Below are 18,767 nucleotides of genomic sequence, written 5' to 3' on the forward strand. Positions count from 1 at the left end.
TCGGGCTTGCACCACAGCCCCCAACCAGCTGGTGTGGCCTGGAGCTCAGCTCTGAAGGCTGGGGGCAGGGAAACGTCTACACTGCTGTTTACTCGCCCCGGGTTGTGTGACGCTGCCGTGGGTTTAACACAGTGTAGATGTACCCGGAGTGTCCTGCCTGCAGGGCACAGGGTAGCTGCAGGGTCTCGGAGACCTGTTGGTTAGAACAAAGGCTCTTAGCTTGCGGGAGCTCCCCCTTGTGGCAGCGCAGCACAGATCTGCCTGGCCCGTCCCCTCGGCCCGTGGCTAGCGGTCTGCAGAGCTGCATGTGGGCAGGTGGCCGCCCTTGCTGCCAGTTGAGGGAGGCTCTGCCAGCTGTTCTATCAGCATTTCCCTTTGCAGGGAGGAACGCTGCTCCCATGGGCCCAGGAGAGCTGCCAGAGATCCTCTGCGTCTGTCCCTGGCCACCTCTCCCCTTGGGTTCTGCTGGGTGGGTGACTCACGCCGGCTGCCTGCAGCCTGTCTCCCTTAGCCCCAGATGCAGCTGGACAAAGGCAGGGCCATATTCAGCCCTTCCTCCTTGCCCAGGGGGGCCTGGCTCATGGCTCTGGGGCAGCACTCCATCGGTGGCTCCCCCGTTTCCCTCTCTCCTTCCCCCCTTCCGCCTCAGTATCTCCTCTCCACCCTAGACAAATTAGAGGATTGGTACAGAAAAAACCTGATGAGGTTCAACAAGGACAAGTGCAGAGTCCTGCACTTAGGACGGAAGAATCCTATGCACTGCTACAGACTAGGGACCGAATGGCTAGGTAGCAGTTCTACAGAAAAGGACCTAGGGGTCACAGTGGACGAGAAGCTAGATATGAGTCAACAGTGTGCTCTTGTTGCCAAGAAGGCTAACGGCATTTTGGGCTGTATAAGTAGGGGCATTGCCAGCAGATCGAGGAACGTGATCATTCCCCTTTATTCGACATTGGTGAGGCCTCATCTGGAGTACTGTGTCCAGTTTTGGGCCCCACACTACAAGAAGGATGTGCAAAAATTGGAAAGAGTCCAGCGGAGGGCAACAAAAATGGTTAGGGGGCTGGAGCACATGACTTATGAGGAGAGGCTGAGGGAACTGGGATTGTTTAGTCTCCAGAAGAGAAGAATGAGGGGGGATTTGATAGCTGCTTTCAACTACCTGAAGGGGGTCCAAAGAGGATGGAGCTCGGCTGTTCTCAGTGGTGGCAGATGACAGAACAAGGAGCAATGGTCTCAAGTTGCAGTGGGGGAGGTTTAGGTTGGATATTAGGAAACACTATTTCACTAGGAGGGTGGTGAAGCACTGGAATGCGTTACCTAGGGAGGTGGTGGGATCTCCTTCCTTAGAGGTTTTTAAGGCCCGGCTTGACAAAGCCCTGGCTGGGATGATTTAGTTGGGAATTGGTCCTGCTTTGAGCAGGGGGTTGGACTAGATGACCTCCTGAGGTCCCTTCCAACCCTGATATTCTATGATTCTATGATGCCGGGAGCCTGGGCTTGGATCTCCAGGCCCTTGGAGCTGCAGAGCCCCCATCTGTCCCTGGCTGCCGTAGCTCCCAGCAGGAGGGTCTCGGAGCTGCACTGGCCTCTTGTCCTCACCCCACCCCTTGCCGGGTGTTTCGCTTGAATCTGTCCCAAAGGCTGCCACTCAGCAGGACGATTCCTTGCTCAGCCGTCGCCTTTCCCCTTCCCCTCAGGCTCCCACTTCGCCTCTGTCACCAAAGGCCTCGGGCTTCTCGTTCTTCCAGACCCTGTCCTTGGGCGGGGGCAGGAGGGCAAGTGGAGCTGTCGCCAGCGTATGCAGGGATTCCCTGTCTTCGGCCCTGTCTGCGCAGGACACGTCTGCGCTTGGCTCGCCTTGGGGGCGTGGGGTCCACGTAGCCACGTGCAGCAGGGATCCCAAGCGTTACAAGCGCTGATTGCCCACATTCCGCTGTGGTCAGCCATGCCTGAACCCAGGTGTCTGGCTCTGGCCGGGGTGCGCTGGTGCCATCTATACTGCATCTTCCCCCCATTCAGTTCATCTAGTCTACCCAAATCCATCCCCCAGTGCCGTGCTTATCCCAAAGTCCCTGCTCTCAGCACCAGCACCCCCTTTCTCTGCAGAATGCTGGGGGGGAGGGATAGCTCAGCGGTTTGAGCATTGGCCTGCTAAACCCAGGGTTGTGAGTTCAATCCTTCAGGGGGCCATTTGGGGATTTAGTTGGGGATTGGTCCTGCTTTGACTAGATGACCTCCTGAGGTCTCTTCCAACCCTGATATTCTATGATTCCCTAGTAATGGGCCCTGGCTCTCTGCCTGGGTGGTAGGCCATCCCCAGCCTCCCACCCCAGTGCCTCTGCGTTTGGCCCTGTCACTGCTGTCTGGCTGTGCCCTGCCAGTAACTGGCCCAGCCAAAAAACTCCTTTGGGATCAACCCGAAATGAAAAGATTTAGATCTTCCTGGTGACACTTTCATGTGAGGTGTAAAGAAACGTTCCAGCTTGGATTGGGGCATCTTAACTGCTTTTTTATTAAAAACAGGACATTTGTAAACATGACAAACCCAGCAGAGAAGGAGGAGGTGACTGCCCCCTTCTGATTTTAGGTTTTAGCCAATACACACTGATAACACGCCGGTACCCAGAAATCAGTCAATCGGTGCTTGTCCAATACACATTAGAAACGGTGCCGTGTATCTGCCTACCCAGAGCAGTAATACAGACTGCATGGGTGGGATTTCTAAAGCACCGTTGTGCGTGAACTGGTGCACCTAGAGGCTGCTGGTGCGGGCTGACGGTTCACTAGTACGGGTTAATGAAGCACCCTTTGAACGAGTATGATGTAGAAGGGCACTAGGGAGCGTTACTCAGTGCGCTTTTGTGAACCGGTTGCACTCACTGAAGGTGCGCCTCCTTGTGGCTGGGTCTGGGAACTAGCTGTCACCCCATCTGGGGCCCCTTCCGCCGGTTGCTCGCTCTGTGGTCCCCCTCTCTCTCCGTGAGTCAGCCAGGTCACAGTCTAGTATTCCCCCCCTCCCCACCCCTGTGCATAACAAAATCCCACCAGACAAGCTGTCCGTCTGCCATCTCAGCTCCAGGCCTGAGCCACTTTGCCAGTGGCTGGTAGAGCAACCCGGACCTTCTGGCTACTCTGGGTCCAGCCCAGGGAGCCTGTGACCAGGTGTCTCCCTTGCTGTTTCCCTGGGTTCCTTCCTGCCGCCCTCTCTAGCTCCTGGCCTGTCTCTGGGTTTACCACCAGAGCTTCCTCTGCTCTCCATGGCTACTTCACCCCTTCAACCTCTTCTCCAGGGCTTACTCTCCCCCTGGATCTGCCCCTCGCTGCTAGGGAGTGACTGCAGAGCTCATCCCCCCATCTTCTCCCTGCTCTCACTTCCTCGCTTTAGACTCCAATCCCAGCTCCTCCTCTGCCCCTAGGCGCTGGTTGCCCTGCTGTCCCACATTGCCCTGCTCAGGGCTTGTGGGCGGTGGACACCCCATCACAGGTGTGTACAAAGAGAGAGCCCCCCCCCCCCCTCCTGATGTTTTGGACATTATATAGAACTCGGCAATTGCTAAAAGTGAACCCTGACCAATCAAAGAAGTCAAGCCCCCAAACCAGAGCCCCATGGGGAGCGTACTCAGCTGGGAGGCGAGAGACCTGCGTTCAAGACCCCAGTCTGCTTGATTGGAAGCAGAGACTTGACGGTGGGTCTCCTGCATTACAGCTGAGTGCACTAATCACTGGGCTACGGGGTACTCGGGCTGGGGCTCTGTCTCTCTCCTGTGGAACTGTTCCCCATCAAATAAATACAAACGCATTGAGTGGGCAGAGCAAGCGTGCGAGTGTCTCAACCGGCTGGGGGTTCAGGCACTCGTGGGGGGGAGACACTCGGGCTCTGGTCCCTGAGCCGAGGAGCAGTTTTGATTGACCCAAAACTGCATTTCTGAGCAGATAAACTCTTGCCCCACTCTATGCGTGTCTCCTGACAACCGTCTGGTGTTGCTGTGGTGACGAGGGAGAGACGTTTGGGTGTAACCCTGGTAACTCTGTCTCGCTCCTCTGGGCACCGCAGTCAACATCCTTCCTGCCCCAGAGTGCGACTGTCTCGCTTGGGTGCCCCTCTGCTCCAGGACTGTCGTCAGTAGGGTTGGTGTGCTGCTGTCCTCCTTATGCATTTTGAGTGCCCATCACCGTGGCTTCCAGGCCTTGGCCTATTGCAGATCTCCCCGGCCCGCCAGCCAGGGAGAGGCAGAAACATCAGGTGGAGATGCACAGCTGCTTCCAGTGTCATGGGCCATAGCTAAGGTGTGCTTAGCCCAGCCGTGCTGCTGGCTGGGAGGAGCTGCTGGAGAGCTCCCCTTGGGTGCTCTCTCCTGGCACAACTGTCTGGTGACCCCCATTGGGAGGCATTGCAAGGGGGGGAGGTCTGTGGACACTTCCTTGCTCCGGTTGGTTAGTTGGACTCCACACGCCTTCCTCTCGCTTGGGAGCGGGACAGAAAGTGATCGGCAGGCCGGAAAGGCCTGGTGCTGTGCAGTGTTCGCCTCTGCCACTCCCTCCCACCTGCTCCAGGCAGTGGTGAGGTTTCCATCCCCCTTCCCATGCAGGGACGGCTGCTTCGTCCATGGGCTCTGGCCATTTCATATCCAGGCCGGAAGCTCCTGAATATTGCAGTAGCTGCCACATCTGCCCTACAGCCAGCTAAGGACGCTCCCTCTCCAGTCATCTCCGCTCCAGTTCTTGCCTCTGTCCTCACCGGATCAGAGCACCAGCCCCTTTCATCTGGTAATCCTGCCTTCCTTGGGCAGGGCACTGGTTCATCGCACTACTCCTGCTCCCCTGAAGCAGACCAATGGGCCCTGGTCTTCCTTATCCCAATAAATAGGTCAGACCAGGGATCCGGCTAGCTCCCCCAGCCCCCGCCAGACCATTGGCCCTGGCTGTGGTGTAGTCCAGCCCCCCCCACCCCCCAGCTGTGTGAGTGTCCACCCACCCATAATGCACCCTCGGGATGTGCCTGGGGCCCTTCGGCTGGAGAGCAGAACTCCCCTCCCCTGGCCCCGTACAGACTCCTCCAGCACAGGCCTTTGGGTGGAAGATGGCGTTTTCTCCAGACCCAGGGCAGGGGAAGGGCTGGGAGAGGACAGCCAGACGCTGCCTATTCCTGGATCCGCAGTCTGAGAGACCTGGGGGGTGGGGGAAGGTGAGCGGTGCTCTGCCAGCGAGGGAGCACAGGCTGCTGCCCATTCCCTCATGGCGAGGTCCGGACTCGGGTGCACCAGGCATGGTCAGACCGAAGCCCTGAGGGGTCTGCTCTGGGGCCTTGGAGGGTGGGGGGTTGGGGCAGAGCTGGGAGCTCCTGGCTCCATTCGTGGCCCATGTAAACACCCTGTCTGGCTGGGTACTTCTAGCAGGCCAGGCTGGGGCCCTGCATCCATCCAGGTGCCCCCAGCGTGCCCCCAGCCCCGTAGGAGGGAGCCGGGGCTGGGAGCTGGCAGGGGGAGGAGTGCGTGTGACCCAGCCCTGGCCTTAGCAACAGCTTGGGCTAAACTCCCGTGAAATCGCACCGCCTGCCTGGGCTCGTGGGGGAAGGGTGGTTAACCCCAGCCCAGGCGTGCTGCAGCGGGGCTGGAGGTGGGAAGTGAGCTACCGGCTGGGGGGCTCCCCGTAGCTCCCTGCAGGCAGGGCTGCAGGAGGCCTGCCTCTGGGGGAGGGGAGGGTGCCGGCTCCCTGTCCCTGCCTGTCTGTCAGTGCTGCGGAGCGTGGGAGTTCCTGGTGCCCCGTGCTGTGCGCTGCTCGCTCTATATAAGGGTTACAGGCTGTAGCAGGGAGGGGCTGGGTGCCGTAAACAGCCAAGTGCCACTGCAAGCTGGCTGGGTCTCCGGTGTGGGGAGGAGCAGTGCCAGACCCTCCGGGACGGAGCCGCACTGACCCACAGCTGGCCTTGCCCAGCTCCTCGGCCCACCCTGCATGCAGCCTCCAGGGCTTGATTCCTGCCCACGTAGGTACCTGGTTCCTGCTGAGCCTAGGTCTGACCTGCCGTGCGGCTTGCCTGTCGTCCCCTCGGAGGGAATGGGACTGAGGTGATTTCACGGTGTGCCTGAAAGGAGGGGGAGCCTCAGCAGTGGCACAGCCCTGTGAGATCCCCGAGGGCGGCAGTGATGGGCAGTGGGGGTGGCGAGGGGGGTCCCTGATCAGCCACTAGCAGGCGTAGGTAGAGAGGTCGGTGCAGCCATCAGAGGCCAGCCCCTGCAGGAAGAATGTGGTCAGTGCTGCAGCCGGTCTCTCCTGGCCAGGAAGGGACAGGGGCCAGCAGGCAGCCTGAGGTCGCTGAGCAGCGCTCAGAGCTGGTGCTGCTCGCCGGGCTTGGTTGTAAAAAACCAGACTAGGGGCTTCTGGCTTCAGGAGCTGCTGCTGCTGCTTGCAGGCTGAGCTGGCCCCCGCTGCTGTCTGGTTAGTAACGTTCCTTCCTGCCCCAAGCTCACGCGGACATGCTGGCCTGGCCCGGCCCCATCCTTTAGCCTGCAGCCGGCGGAGAAGCGACGGGTGTGGGTGTGTTGACTGGGTCCCACGTTGCATTGCATCTGGTGACCGGGGTGCGCTACGGGAAGCTGGACATCTGAGCCGGGTCTGCCCTAGGACTGTTGTCTATTATGCTATCTCCATGGCGTGACACACCTAAAATGCAGCTGCTTCTGGGGTAGGACATGCAGATTTGAACAGCTCGCAGCAATGCTGCACGAGAGCTTAGGGGGGGGCGATGTGAAGAGCTGTAAGTGCAGGGGGGAAATTGGGATGTAGAGTGTAATTGCCCAAGCCTGACCTGACTGTTCTCCCCTCTGCTGGCTACGTCAGAACGGACGCACGTCTTCAACGCCTGGGTTTTAAGTCCTGTGAACGGCGGCGTAGTGCCCCCAGCTGCGTAGTGTCCCTAGCACCGCACTGCCTTGGCGGGACGATCGACCCTGCTGAGTCACTACTGCTACTTCCCGGAGGGCCTGGATATTCCTCCCATCCAAGCCCTGGCACCCTGGGCAGAATTGCACCCCTGCAGCACTCCTGGCATCCCAGTTCTCCATCCCCAGCCAGGTGGGGGATGAGCATAGCCTGGAGGTGTGGACAGGGCCTGCACACCTCTCGCCTCTCTGCTAACTCCGTCGCGCTCTGCATGGGGGATCAGAAAGGGGCTGGGATTTCCATCTGGCCATCGCCCTACTGCGCTTTAGATCCTCGGTCGGCCTGCTGCAGCGTGGCTCTGTCCTCGCGAGTCTAAAAAGCACCTCTGTGTATCTTCCCCTCTGCTTCCTAGGTTCGGGAGGCCAGGAAGCCAGCAGGCCAAGCTGAGCCGTGGCAGTAGTTGAATTCCCTTCAGCTCTTGCCCCCGCTCCGCTGATGGTGTTTCTGGTGCTGGTGCACAACCAGGGGAGTGAGCGGAAAGGCCGGGTTCATTTCAGGCACCATTAGAAAAGTGGGGAAGAGCTGGCTGGCTGCTTGTCCAGCTCCTGCGCTGTGCTGGGTGCCGAATGTGAGAGCGTAACACCAGGCCCCGTTCCTGAGAACTTCCAATCCCAGTGACGGAGCCAAGGAGCTGGGATGTGCCCGGGGCAAGGATACTTTTGGAAACATCCTTGTATCTTTCCTATGATGTCTTACTGTGGGCACTGCCTGTAGGCCACTAGGATCTGGGGCTTTCTCACCATCTTGTTTCCACTCTGATCCCATGTGTCGGGAAGGGCTGTGTACTCTGTGTCTCTAGGGTACTGGTTCCAATCCGGTGGGGTGGGGACTGGCTGGCTCGGGTATGGAATGGGACACGGGGCATTTCCCCTCTAGGCCCACCGGCTCTAATCCAGCCCCAGGTTGGGAGATTGGCTTCCATTTCGCAGCTCGCCTGGGTTTGAATCAGGTTGGTCACTGCCTTTGGGAGGCCCAGCGGTCCCAGCACTTGTGTGTAACACAGAGATGTATTTACCTACGCCCAGCGGGACTGATCTCCGCAGCCCCCAGACAGTCACCTCCATTGGCCCCCTTGCTGGGAGCCTCCACAGGAGCGAGGCCAGCCACTGAATGGGCCAGCGCTGGCACTCGCTTCTCTTTGCCCAGGGGGTCGTTCCTTCCAGTCCTGACGCGTGGCTGGCGTGGCTGTCCTGCTGTGGTCTGCTCTGTCTTCTGTCCTGGGCACTCAGTCCACCCCTTCCAGTGGCACTGAACTCACAGGGGGAAGCAATTTGAATTTGGCCAGTGGAATAGGACACACTAAGGGACTTGCTGCCTCCGAGCTGCCCCTGGTGGGCTGCCTCCTTTAGGGAGGGGATGAGCTGTGCAGGGAGGGGTGTGTGTGGAGGGTAGAGTGTGTAGTTTAGCCAGGCTGTGTGGGGTGCTCTGGGGCTGAGTCTCTGTCTCTCCACCCAGGTGCCATGTCTGACGTGCTGGTGGGATTGTGAGCCTGCAGCCGTTGCTGCAGTGGCTGGAGCGATGCTGCGCGGGGTCCGCCTGCTGCTGCCCTGCAGTCCTGCCTAGCCCATGGAGGGTGCCTTGGAGCAGGTGAGCGCTGGCTGAGCGCAAGGCCCGCGGTCTGTGCGCCGGCCGAAGCTGGTAAGGATCCATCCTGACTTGCCCCCAGCATGGACAGGCTTCTTGCTTTGCATCAGACGATGGGGCCTTTTATTACGGGGAATGCCAGGTCCGATGGGCCAGCAGGTGCCCCTTGAGGCTGTGTCCCAGGCAGCCTGGCATGTCAGCCACGGGTCCTGTAATGGCAGGTCTCCACCCACCCAGTGAATCTTCTAATGCCCCCGGCCCTGCTGCTTCCCCCACTCCCCGTGGCCTGGCCTCGCCTCTCCTCCTCCAGCCCCCAGCTCTAGGAAGAGGGAGCTTCCTGTCCCCACCAGTGCCTACGAATTCCAGTGGAAGGGTAGCTCTAGGCTCTGTGCCCAGGCCTCTGTTATAGGCGAGGAGGCTGTGGGCTGCACATGGGCCAACCTGGTTGTGTCGCCTGCCCTTGTGTCCTCCCCAGGTGCCCGTCTGTCCAAGCGTTCCACCCCCTGCTCCCTCTGCCAGCGTTAACCCTCCCTCTCCTTCCCCCATTAGTGCTGCTGCTGAACAGGCCCGAGAGCCAGCCAGGCCCCTGCGGTGATTTGGAGGCAGAGCCCGACGCCCGTGATGGTGGGAGCCATTCCTCGGCAGCCGCGCCGCTTCTGGGGGGTGCCCGGATGGCAGGTGTCTCCAGCTAGCTGTGCCAACGACCGTCTGCTGCTGGGGCAGGAGAGCTGCTCGGCGAGGGGTGGGTGGTGAGTGCCCAGCCGCGCGCGGCCTGAGCAAGTGACCGGGGAGATGGCGGCTTGGCAGCCTGCACTGGCTTCTAAAGCAAAGGGGTACTGAGCATTGGCTTGCTCCCTTGAGGCCTGCCCGGTTCCTGTGTTCGCTGAGGCACGACCGGGTGTGTGTCTGGCCTGGTCCCCCATGCGTTCCAGCGCTGACTGGCCCAGCCAGGGACTTCTCTGAGTCCCAGCACGGTCCCTGCGGGGCGGCATAGACTCCTGTAGGCCTCAGCAGCCTCCTCTCCTCTGGGGCTTGGTAACCCTCCCCCACCTCCAGGCCTTCTGGAGAGCTGGCCCGCGCTGCTCCTCCTGCAGGCCTGACCCTGGGTGGGGGAGACCTGGGCTAGGACAGTCTGTGGGCCTCTGCACCACCCTGCTGGGCCGCCTGGGGCAGGAGCGGAGCCTGAAGCGCCAGGGAGGGGTGGCTGGGCCGGGTCCCAGAGGCTGATCCCCTCCCCTCTGCTCCCCACAGATGCGGCGCTGCAGTGCACTCCGTAGCGGAGGGCTTGTCCGGAGGGAAGGGGTCTGACACACCACCCCCTTTCTTCAGCCCCGTGACCTCGTGACACCGTACCCCCTTCCCTGCCGCTTTATGGGCTGTTTCGTCTTTGGCTCTGGTTGGGGTCCAGCCCGCTAAGGCTCCATGCGGCACATCCATGCTGAGGCGTCCCTCCCCCAGGAGCATGGCACGGACTCGGGCCTGTCCCGGCCAGGCGGCCAGGGGGCCTTGGAGCCCGCCCCAGAGCGCTGCCCCCGCCGCAGCATCGTGATGGGCTACAACAAGACAGAGATCAAGCGCCAGAAGGTTTACCAGGTCTCCATCTTCTCCCACCTCTCCAGCTCCTCCGAGCCGGCAGACCAGAGAGCCGGGGGTGGGCGGCAGGCCATCAAGAGAGGGTACCCAGAGCAGTGGGCTCCGGAGGCTGGGCGGGATCCCAAGCGAGCCCACTGGGGGGGTACGGGGGCTGAGGCCAGGCAGGACGGGGTCCCTGGGGAGCTGCCCCCTGGCCAGGACTCCCCAGACGATGACACCTTGGAGGACGGGCTGCTGGTGGAGGAGCTGTCCCTTTGCGGCTCGGCCCAGCACTTCTCCCACAGCGGCCTACGAGTGGTGGAGCACCGATGTGAAGGCAGCCCTGGCCGGGCAGGGGCCCGGGAGGGCAGCCCCAGGGCCTGCAGAGAGGACAGATTGCGGGAGGCTGCCTCCTCCTGGCCACAGCACACAGCTTGCAGCACTTTGCACATGAGAGACAGTCGCCCTGCCCAGCTTGGGGATGGCCCCCTGGGGAGCCCCAGAGCCTGTGGCTCAGTGGGGGGCAGGGAGTTCCCCTGGCTGGCTGGAGCCAGGGAGCAGCCTGTGGAGGGGAACGGGGCCCAGAGGGAGGAAAGGGCTAGCAGCCAAAATCTACTTGACATTGATTTGCACAATATTGCACAAAAATCCTGGGCAGCCTCGGGTGGGAGGGGGGAGGAGCAGCCAGGGGGCAGCCCCGCCCACAGCAACGGGGCTGGTAGAGAAGGGGAGCCGCTGACTGGGCACAAGGAGCCCAGCACCCCACGGGTGGCCCCGGACCCCGAGAGCAACGGCCTGGGCTCCTTGGAGAAAACGCCCTCTGTGGGCAGCAGGCTCCCCGGGGCCGGCGGGGGCAGCTGCACGGCTAAGAGGAAGCTGCTGCCCTCGGGCGAAGGCGTGGCGGACTCGTGTTCGGAAGACGAGAGCGTGGTGCCGGCGAGGAAGAAGAGGGTCCCGCTGTGCCACCCTATCCTGACTGCCTGCCGCAGCACCGACGCCAAGGGCGCCCCCTTCTGGAACCACCTGCTTCCAGGAGCCAAGGTGAGCGCCTCCTGCAGGGCTGGGGCAGGAATGGTGGGCCTAGAGGAGCTGGGGAAGGGGTGAGCGAATGGGAAGCCAGTGAGGGGCTCTCTGATGGGGTGGGGGCCATTGGTAGGACGCTGTGGAAGGGCGGTGTCGGGTCAGTAGGGAGCTGGGGAAGGGGCTGGACTGTAAGGTGTGTCCTATCCTGGCACCCCAGTGCCTGGTGGGCCTCTGCACTGTGGGCTGGGCACTGTCGCCCCTGCAGGTGCCTGTTGTGGGGGTTGGCTGCCCCAGGGCAGGAGTGCAGAGAGAGGCCCCCCTTCCCCAGGCCAGGACTGCCTCTCCCGCCGTCTGTGCGGTGCCAGGCAGAGGCTCAGGTGCCCTGGGGGGGTGTGACCGTGCTGTGCCCGGAGTGTGGGAAGGGGGCCCGGAGACCCCTTGCCAGGGGACAGCCTGAGTCCTCGGCCGTGCTTCCCGTCCCAGATTTGCTCCCTGCCAGTCCAGCTGCTCCCTCCTATGCTCAGGGTGGCCAGGCTGTCGTCTCCTCTCCGTCCAGCTCACTAGCGTCTCCCTGTCAGGTGGCGCTGAGTGGACAGGCGCCCCCATCTCTGGCAGGCCTGTCGCTTGCAGTGACTCCTGAGGCCGGGGCATAGATGTGCTGGTGCAAGGACTGATGTGTTCTCTGCCCCCAGCTGGCACGCACGCAAACACGCCTGACACATACACTAACATATGTGCTGGGCACACGCACCCTGGTGCTTGTCAGGAGCACGAGGCCAGCTAACCACATCTCCCCTCCGTTCTGCCCTGCTGCTGCCCGTGTCGATTGCAATCCTTGGGCACTCTGAGGTGTGAACAGCCTCGCGCCCGTCCCCATCAGCCCAGCGACGTTCCCGACTCCCTGGCTGTTCCTTATTGGAGCCGTTTCCCAGCCCCCCAACTCCCCGCTCCCGGAGTGCTCCCCTCCAGCCCTGCTCTCCACCCCATTCCAGGCAGCCGCCTATTGTCCAGCACCCTGGAACCTTCACCCCCCTTTCACACAGGCTGGGGGCTGGCTGGCTCGTGGCTCTGTTTTGTGCTGCCCTTTTGTGTCTCTTCCAGAAGGTAAAATGCCTAGAAAGGCGAGTGCCCTTTATAAAGGGGGTCGGCCACTCCCAGCTGGTAGCTCAGCCCAGGTTTGGCTGCCCGCAACCTCTCAGGGCTCGGCCCAGGGGCTGCTGGCTGTGGGGAAGGTGGGTCACGCAGCTGTGTCTGCTGGGCATTACTGGGGACCTGGCATGAATCACCTGGGACTGGCTAGTGACCCAGAGATGCCAGGGCCCCGCCTGGTAAGTGTCATTCCAGGCCTGCCTGCAGCGTCGGCCCTGGGGATGTGTTCTCTGTGTGTGTAGGTGAACGGAGGGCATGGGGGGCGTTCAGAGTCCAGCTGCATGCTGACGATGTCCTAGTGCCTTTGCTTGCCCTGCAAATGTGTGGTCCAGGGCTCTGGCCAGCTTGGGGGAAGTACCTGTCAGAGCTGTGCCGGCCCGCGGGGCGCTGGGCCTGTTAATACGTTGCCGGTACGCCTGCAGCCGGTGGGGCTGGGACACGGACAGATCCCCGTGTGTGTGTGTGTGTGTGTGTGCCCGGGGAGGCAGGAGGGGAACTGTCAGACACCCTCGGCTGGGCCTGCACCTGGGACATGCCCTGCCGGGGCCTCGGCTGTCCTTGGTGCCTGACACAGGCTCCTGGGAGCAGCAGAGTTCACGGAAAGCCCCTTGGGATCGGTGGGGTAAGCCCACCGTCCACCCAAAGAGAGGCAAGGGTTAAATCTCCCCCTCTGGCCCTGGCGGTGGATTCCCTAGCTGGAGATTTCCAGTGGCTCCATGGTCTGGCTGGCAGGAGCCGTGGCCTCTGCTGGTGGCTGAGGTAGCCGTAGCCATGGGCTGTGGTAATGCCCAGGAGGGGACTCCTGGAGTAACGGGGTGAAGCGAAGAGGGGGAATGAGGTGTCTCTCATGCCACTGGGAGAACCAGGGTTGGACCCAGCCCTGGAGAATAGAGTGCAGGGCCTGAGGGGTGGGCCTGGAGAGGGGGGTCCCCGACGTCTCTGTTGCTCTGGGAGCCCTGCTGCATTGACCTGGTCCCTGTGTGTATGCGGGGGGGGGGGGGCGTGGGAGATTGCAGTTTGGTGTGGGGACTCTGAGGGGATGGGGGAGCTTGTAGCTCTAATGGGCAGTCAGGGATGGTCACTCAGGGCCAAGGCAGCCCCAGTGCCAGCCCCTGGCCATTCTCCCCCCGTCTCTCTCATCTGTCCCCAGCAGACACCACCATGCAGCCACCTCTGAGTGGAACGTGGCGGCTGCTTTATGGTGCGCACAGGACATGAGTGACAGTCCGTGTCCTGTCGGTAGAGCTGCTTGAGGGAGGAGAGGGTGTTCTCGGGGCCAGCTGGGACAGGCAGGTGCTGACGTGTGTGATGGGAAGAGCTGGTGGGTGCGGGCCCTGGACTGGGAGAGGGCTGGGGGGTGCTCTGGAGTTGGCCCGTTTGCTGCCCCTAATACAGCTCTTCGGCCTCTTGTCTCCCTAGAGCTCAGCAGGTGGCACTGCGGTGGGGCGACGGCTAAAGCGTGGGCTGCGCCTGAAATCGTGAGTGTCCTGAGCTGCCTTGTGCCCCTGCTGGGGTCAGGGCAAAGCCGCGGGGGCCCCGGGCACGGTGGGCAAGGGGGCTGCCCCTCTCTTCCCTGGCGCAGGGGTTGGTTCCTGGGGCGATTGCCCTCCCATGCCCAGACCCTCTGTTTGGGACAGGGTGCATCCGCACAGACCCTCCCCAGTCCCCCTCCCACCTGGAGTCCCTTGGACCCTTCGGTAGCCGGTGGGTGGATCCTGCCTGCCTCTTGTGGGGAGCTGTGCGCTCTGGGGGTCCAGTGACAGGGGCAGGTGACCCTCTGGGGACAACGGGAGTGGGAGCCCGAGGCTGCCCGAGACCAGCACTGATGCTGCCTTCTCTTTGAAGGAGACATCTCCGCAGCAGTCTCCGGAAGGGGCCTGTGGGCACCCGGCCCTCTGCAGCTTCCTGGGCCACCACCTCCATCAGCCATGCTCTGCTGGGGAACTTTGAGGTAACCACAGCCTGGAGGCCCAGGGCCCGGGACGGGGGAGAAAGGCCCTCTGGGATGGGAGGGGACTGAGCCCCCCTAGGGCCTGCTCTGGCACTGGCTGCCTTTGTGTGGCTCCTAGGGTGGGAACTGCGTGTTCCTCTCCCTCCCCATGGTGCTGTCGTGGTCTTGAGCGTGTCCCCGTGGTCTGTGCTTCAGAGCGTGCCCCTGAGGGACAGCTCGGCCCAGCAGGCAGTGTGTGTGAGGGCGCTCCTGGCCCTATGAGATCCCAGGCTGGGCTGCCCCGTCCCCCAGGTCTCTGCCCTTCCCAGGTAGGATGAGGGGAGAGGCTGCTGCAGAACTGACCTTCCAGCCGCAGTCTGCCCCAGCACTTCCCCGGCCTGGCACTCGCCCTCTCTTCCCCTGCTCCTGGCGCAGGGCACGGCCCATCAGACAGGCTGGCCTCAGCCCGGCTCCGGGGGCAGGTGCCCACATCAGAAACAGCAGCCCCCTGGGCACTGACTGCTCCCTCGCTGGCAGCCTCGTGGGCCCTCGGGGGAGGGAGGTGTATGGGACAGGCTTAGGCCAGGTGGCTGGAGTGGGGGGTACAACATTGAAAACTTCACCTCTTGGCTAAAGAAGCCTCCAGGCTCCAGCTGCCCTTGAGAGCCAGCAGCCCAAGGATGGGGAAGTCTAGTTCCCGTTTCTCGCTGAGAGCTCTGTCCTAGTTGGCCTGCTGGGTTTACTGCCCCCAGCTGGGTCTGGGACGCTGGGGGATTAAAGTCCACATTGACTCTGTGGCCTTCTGTGGTCTCTCCTCCTGGAGGTGCTTTATGGACACACGTCCACAACACCCTGCAGTGCACGGGCCACTCCCACTGCTGCAGTGCCACCACCTCTGGGGCGAAGTGCAGCAGCTGTTTAACAGCGCACAGCAACCCTACCCCCCAGTCTGGGCCAGGACACGAAAGCATCCTGCATCGAGCTGAAACTGAAGAGGGATGCAGGAGGAGTCGTGTAGATTCTCCCAGGACCTGACTTGCGCAGAGTGCCCTGGGTCTTTAATGCCCACGGGCGTGCTCGGAGCCTGTGCGGACGGGCACTACCGTAAGATCCCCGATGGAGGTGGTCAGGTCGCTGGGATACCACCGTGAGTGTACCCATAGGGCTGGGCTGCAGGGCACAGTCCTGGCAGGACCCTGCTGGCTTGGGACTGGAGCGCAGAGAGGCCAGGCTCCGGGTTAGCAGCAGAATTGGCACGTGAGGGCTGCGCCCTTCCCTCCTCTCTTCTCCCCAGGAGTCCATCCTGAAGGGGCGCTTCGCCCCGTCGGGCAGGATTGAAGGGTTCACCGCGGAGATTGGGGCCAGCGGCTCCTACTGCCCCCAACACGCCACCTTACCCGTCGACGTGACCTATTTCGACATCTCGGAACACAGCGCACCCTCGCCTTTCCTGGTACACTGCTGGGTGGGGGCTGGGGGCGTGGGGCTGCTCAGGCAGAGCAGGGGCAGTGCAAAATGGAGCAGGCTGAGAGAGACTGCACGTGCCAGGGGCTGCCGGTGGGGGAGACGAGCCCATGACTTCGGGATCCACTCCTCAGCTTGGCTTTGTTACCGCTCTGGGGGAGGGGGTTGGCATGGTGGGGTGGGGGCTGCCTGTGCCGTGATTAGAGGCCTAGAAATGGAGGGCTGGAAGGTGACTGGCCGGTCACGTCGTATTCTTGGCTGGCAGGACATGCCAGGACCTGGAGCTGCCCTGGGTTGCCCCTCTGTATTGTCAGCTGTGAGTAGCAGTATAGAAGCCAATGGGCCACAAGTCGCCTGTGGGCTGGATTTCCCCACCCAGGTGCTGGCACTAGGTGCAGAGCAGCGAGTCCGGCACCCGTGAACTCCGAACCCCCAACCTGTCGGGGGGGAAACGCCCCACCTTACAGGGCACTAATGGAGGGGAGACCCTCTGCCAGCTCCTCCTCACCTGTGGCCAGAATCCTGCATCAATTCCCGGCGGGTGTCGGGCCTTCCTGTTCTCTGCCTGTGGCGCACACGTCCTGACTCCCATGGGCCGTGACACTCTGCTCCAGTTCGGTTGTTGGGTTTCGTGGGCGGTGGTGGCCTGTGACATGCAGCCGATCAGACTGGATGATCTCGCCTTCACCTCTCTGCTGTGTCTCTTGGGCAGGCAGCCCTGGGTGCTGGGTGTGGCTGCGTCTAGCCCCTGCACCTCGATGGGCTGGGGGGGAGGGTCTCTTCCAGGGGGCAGGTGGGCCTCTGGCGGCCTTGTCCCAGACTACTCCCGGGCCCTGTGTCGGGGCCGGGCTGTCCCACGCTGCTGCAAAATGGCTCATGTGCTTTCTCTTGGCCTTGTCCCAGGGAGTGATAGACTTGGAAGCCTTGGGAAAGAAGGGGTACAGCGTCCCCAAAGCTGGAACCATCCAAGTGGTGAGTCGGCTCCTGTTCTCCGCGGCACAACGGCGAGGGGTGGGGGGGCGGTTGCCGTGGCCCGGGCAGTGCTTGGTGGTGTCTGGCTGCACGGAATGAGCTGGGCCTGGAGCATCCAGAGAGAGGGGTCCGGAACAGCCTCTGGGAGCCGGAGGAACCGCGGTCATGTTCCAGGCATGGGGGCGGTGCAAGATCCATGGAGAGCTGGCAGGGGAAGGAGAAGGGGAGAGCAGAGATGCAAGGAGGGCAGTTATAAGGAGCTCTGGCAGGGAGCAGAACAGGGAGCAGTGCTCAGATGCCACAGTGATGGGCATCTCTATAGGAACTTGAGTAGAGGCTTCAGAGATGGGGAAAGTGAAGCACAGAAGGGCTAGGGTTCGGGTCCAGGGCCTTGCAGTGTCAGAGCGGGGATCGGACCCCAGGAGTCCTGCTCAGACCACTAGGAGACCCCACTCCCTTACAGGCCTGGAGAGCTCAAGTGGCCGGAGGATACTGCTCGGGAGCTCTCAGTGCAGGCAGGGCTGAGCAGGGCAGGGTGTCGCTGGAGGCCAGAGGGGTCATGAGGGTGACGGCCGACGTCTCGCCCATTGCTTGGGTAGGGGCTGCAGCGGGAGCTGGGGATCGAGGCCAGGGAAGGGGTGAGGAGTTGCTGGGCAGGACGGCAGTGCCTGCAACATGGATTTGGGGGATGAGGGACCCCAATGTCGAGCCTCACCCCTGGCATCGCTGGTACCCGGACATCCGCCCCAGGCTGGGTGGGTGCTGGGAGAGCTCCTCTGGCAACAAGTCCCTCCCCATTCCTGTGTCCTGGATCCACAGGCCCGGTGCTCTCGCACGGCTCTGGAACTGTCCCTGGGAGGATCCCTTCGGTGGGTCAGCCCCCTTAGGGTCACAGTCTCACTGGGGTCAGCCCCGTAGCCTCACGGCCTCCTGGGACCGACCCTCGGAGCCTCCAGCCCCCCTGCTTCACGCCGTGAGCTCCGGGCTGCACGTCCACCTGAGCTGGACACCGGAGGGAGACGTGCACCCGCAAAAGGAGCAGCGCCCCCCCGACCTCCTGGCTCTGCAGTGACTCCCAGCCAGTGGGGTAACAGCAGGAGGGGTATTAGCTGTCTGGGACACAGAGTAGAAAGTCCTTAGTTAACACCGAGAACGGAAAGTTACAGCAACGTTCAGCTGGGTCAGTCCCAGAGCCCTCTGACCCCCCTTAGTCCCAGTGCAGGAGCGTCTCCCACCACTTCCAACAGCACACACTTAACAACCCCACCTGGCCCCTCCTGCGTCCTTTCTCCTTGTTCTTGGCAGCCGTTGTCACCTGGCCTCCTCCTTAGCCCTTTGTTCTCCAGCTGGTCAGACCCCGCTGGCTTCCTGCCGAGGGTCGGCCATTCATGGTCATTAGTTGCTTGGTGCCAAACGTCTGGGCAGCTGGAGAGGCCATTGTCTTCTGGGACTCTCCATGGGCGTGGGGCTCAGGCCCCACACAGCCGGGCATCAATCACACCTGGATCGCTGCAAAGAGTAAACAACTTTTCCCCTCACCTAGTTACCCAGGCACAACATAGGGGAAACTGAGGCACACACTGTATTCATACAAAATATTATGAAAAATTCCCACTTGGTCACACCCTGTGCTTGTCCTACATCCCCATGGGCCCTCCTCTGTGCGGGGCCTGGTTACGTCCTGGCAGCCCCGCTGCACCCCAGCCTTGCCCCCTCCCCACAGCTGACCTGCTCTCTCCCCATTTCCAGACCTTATTTAACCCTAACAAAACTGTGGTGAAGATGTTCCTGGTGACGTACGACTTCCAGGACATGCCAGCCAACCACATGACCTTTCTGCGTCACCGCATCTTCCTGGTGCCCGTGGGGGAGGAGGGGCCCGGCGAGACACCCAGCGACCCAGCCTGTGCCAGCCCGCCCAGGAGGGTCCTCTGCTACCTGATGCACCTGAGGTAGGGGCTGAGGTGGCGAGGGGGAGGGATGGCCATGGGTCCCATCGCCCTGGAGCGGGCCCCTCTTCTGGGCAGGAGCTCCTGCCCCACTCCCACCTCCCTTTCCCTGGACCAGGATTCTGAGCCCAGAGGTGGCTGTTCCCCTTGCGGCAGCCTGACTTCATTACTGCTGGGAACAA

The 18,767-nt window shown here is 62.2% G+C and overlaps 1 protein-coding gene across 8 annotated transcripts in view; it reads left to right on the forward strand.

The window, feature by feature from the left end:
* Positions 1 to 18,767, forward strand: part of ATOSB (atos homolog B) — a 69,977-nt gene that overhangs the window by 47,714 nt on the left and 3,496 nt on the right. For 5 of the 8 annotated variants that reach the window (XM_005311697.4, XM_042840504.2, XM_024112310.3 and 2 more), the window contains 8 exons: positions 8,398 to 8,529; positions 9,076 to 9,275; positions 9,778 to 11,139; positions 13,690 to 13,748; positions 14,116 to 14,221; positions 15,495 to 15,653; positions 16,568 to 16,636; positions 18,386 to 18,588. In XM_005311697.4, coding sequence (XP_005311754.2) covers positions 9,949 to 11,139; positions 13,690 to 13,748; positions 14,116 to 14,221; positions 15,495 to 15,653; positions 16,568 to 16,636; positions 18,386 to 18,588 — 1,787 coding nt within the window. In that variant the 5' untranslated portion in view covers positions 8,398 to 8,529; positions 9,076 to 9,275; positions 9,778 to 9,948. Of the gene's footprint in view, positions 1 to 3,605; positions 5,987 to 8,397; positions 8,530 to 9,075; positions 9,360 to 9,777; positions 11,140 to 13,689; positions 13,749 to 14,115; positions 14,222 to 15,494; positions 15,654 to 16,567; positions 16,637 to 18,385; positions 18,589 to 18,767 lie in introns of those variants that run through there. The other 3 variants (XM_065598616.1, XM_065598614.1, XM_024112312.3) reach the window with 3 other exon arrangements.

The sequence above is a fragment of the Chrysemys picta genome, chromosome 6 (assembly GCF_011386835.1).
Source record: "Chrysemys picta bellii isolate R12L10 chromosome 6, ASM1138683v2, whole genome shotgun sequence".
NCBI classification, from domain to species: domain Eukaryota; kingdom Metazoa; phylum Chordata; order Testudines; family Emydidae; genus Chrysemys; species Chrysemys picta.